Source organism: Nannochloropsis gaditana (genome assembly GCF_000240725.1).
Source record: "Nannochloropsis gaditana CCMP526 unplaced genomic scaffold scaffold515, whole genome shotgun sequence".
In the NCBI taxonomy this organism is placed as follows: domain Eukaryota; class Eustigmatophyceae; order Eustigmatales; family Monodopsidaceae; genus Microchloropsis; species Microchloropsis gaditana.
The window spans coordinates 7,145-9,300 of NW_005803438.1; the positions used below are offsets into that span (position 1 = coordinate 7,145).

The 2,156-nt window shown below is 56.0% G+C and overlaps 1 protein-coding gene across 1 annotated transcript; it reads left to right on the forward strand.

The window, feature by feature from the left end:
- Positions 1-61: 61 nt before the first annotated feature.
- On the forward strand, positions 62-596 carry NGA_0194700 (uncharacterized protein; the record flags this gene model as incomplete). The annotated part of the gene is made up of 3 exons (XM_005854413.1): positions 62-174; positions 333-392; positions 483-596. Coding segments are annotated over exons 1-3 (234 nt in total), but the record flags the coding sequence as incomplete, so codon positions are not given.
- Between the last annotated feature and the right edge of the window lie 1,560 nt (positions 597-2,156).

Genomic DNA, 2,156 nt, shown 5'->3' on the forward strand with positions numbered 1-2,156 from the left:
TTAGTAACCCTGTCCCTGCTTCCCTCCCGTCTCCTCTTCTCCCTTTCTCCCTTCCTGGCAGGGCCGACCTCTGCGGGCCTGCGTCCCCAAGGGCTTCCCCTATTTCCATGTGGAATGGGAGGCCGGCCAGGGCTATGTCCACATCGTAGAGGACCGAGAGCAGTTTCCGAGAGAGTGAGTGGGAAGAGATAGGATCGCCGAGTGCTGTGAACAAGTTGGTGGACCCAAGCCTTTGCAGAGTGTTGCGTGTGGAAAGCGGGTGCCAGGCTCCGCGCCTGCAATTGTCCCGACTGTGACGTGACCGGAACCCTTCCTTATCCCATCCCACGCAGTTTTGGCCTCTCGGTCGTGGCCGGCATGCTGGGGGTCGATCCTCCCCGCTTCGACCGCAAGTAAGTCTGTTTCTTGCACATTATTCTTTTTTTCCTCGCTCATTTTCTCTCTTGCACGTCGCTCCCCTGCATTTTTCGTTTCTGCCCCAGGGGCCAACCCCGTGGGAATCTCGGACTCGAGCGACAGGTTGTGGCTGGATTTTTGAGGGAGTGGCAGCCCTTCGATTGGACTCAAGAGTTGGAGGGAGGGAGCTACCTTGGATAAAGACTGGCAAGAGGGAGCAGAGCGGCTGTAAAACATGTACTAATAAAATCTTCCCAAAAGAAACGCCACTGCTAGGGCACTCCGCCTCAACGAAACGAGTTTTTCCTGTTTCCGGTGTCACTTCGCTTGAAGGCTTCTGCTAATGCTACTGCTCTATTCCCGCAATTCTTCTCCCCTCCTCTGCATCAATCACAACACTCGCGTCATTACAACCTGACTTCCCGCGTCACATTCCATTCCCGGTTCCTCCCCCACTTCCAGGGCGCGAAAGCCCCCTGACAGAACGGAAACGGCAGGGATCCTCCTTTGATCCTTCAAGGGCCGTCATGCTTCAACGAAACAGTACATCATGCTCTGTAAATTTCCTCCTCTTTGTCCCCCCCGACCACAATGGATCGCTCCCTGCGAGTAGTCAACTCGTTTCTATCCTCACCGGGCTCGACACCCATCCCGACGTCGCTCTCAACACCATGACATTTTAAAAACCACTGACCTCTAACGAAACTAAAGCAGACCCACCTTCCAACGGCTTCTAGTCTTCTCTAGGAAGTAGCCCTCCGCCCGGGCATGCACGAAGCCAGCGCCATGATTCGCTTGCTATCACAGTCTCCCTAACGCGAGCCTCAAACCATGAGCGACGTTATAGAGAGAAATATGCTGGGTACGAAGACAGTGGAGCCCAAACACCGCATCCCGCCGCCACCCGCCATTCGTCCTGCCTTTGCTCCCTGTAATTTACATGCTACACTCCTCCTTCAGCGAGACCTCTTCACTGACGTTTCGCCCCCTCTTCCTTGGCCCATGCTCGCGATTTTCCTGGGAGAAGGCTCGAGTGGACGCATGCGGTGACCTTCCATGGTAATATATTCACAATGGCCACTACTTCCCGCCAGGGGCCTGCCCCCTGCCTGCCCGGACAGTTGTGTCTTCGTCTGAGACACGCCTTCTGTGATGTTCGCATTCTTTCCCCATCGCCCGGGACGCAAGGTTTCCGTCCCCCGCACCCCTTTTCAGCTCCTTTGGACTTCCGCCCTCGCTCCACATGAGTGCCCTCCATTACCTCACCGGCGCGGGTCATCGGCATCAAATGAAAATGACAGAACCCCTCCATTTGCCTCCCTTTCTCCCCATTTATCCGCCCACACGACCGGCCACAACCTGACTCACAAGCCCCGACGTTAACAAAAAATCATTTCAGAAAAATATATCATTCTACATAAGACTTTTGGTATCGGCTAGCCATCTCCCCCTCCCGCGTGACCCCCAAGTCTCGAGTCAGACACCGCGCCCGCCAAGGAGAAAGAGCATGTATCCGTCTCCACCCTTGTTCCGACACTCGATTCCAAGCTCACATCCGCCGGGGGATAAGGTCGTTAGCTCCTTGCGCGTCGTCATCGAGACCCATGCCGGGGGGGGTGGGAGGGAGGGAGGGCAGCATGCTTCCGTCTGGGGCGACGGGGACACGGACCTGGAGAGGGATCGAGGGAGGGGGAGAGCAGGGGGAAAGCGGGAGATTGGATAAGAATAAGCAGACAGACAAATCCAGGATAGCTTTGACC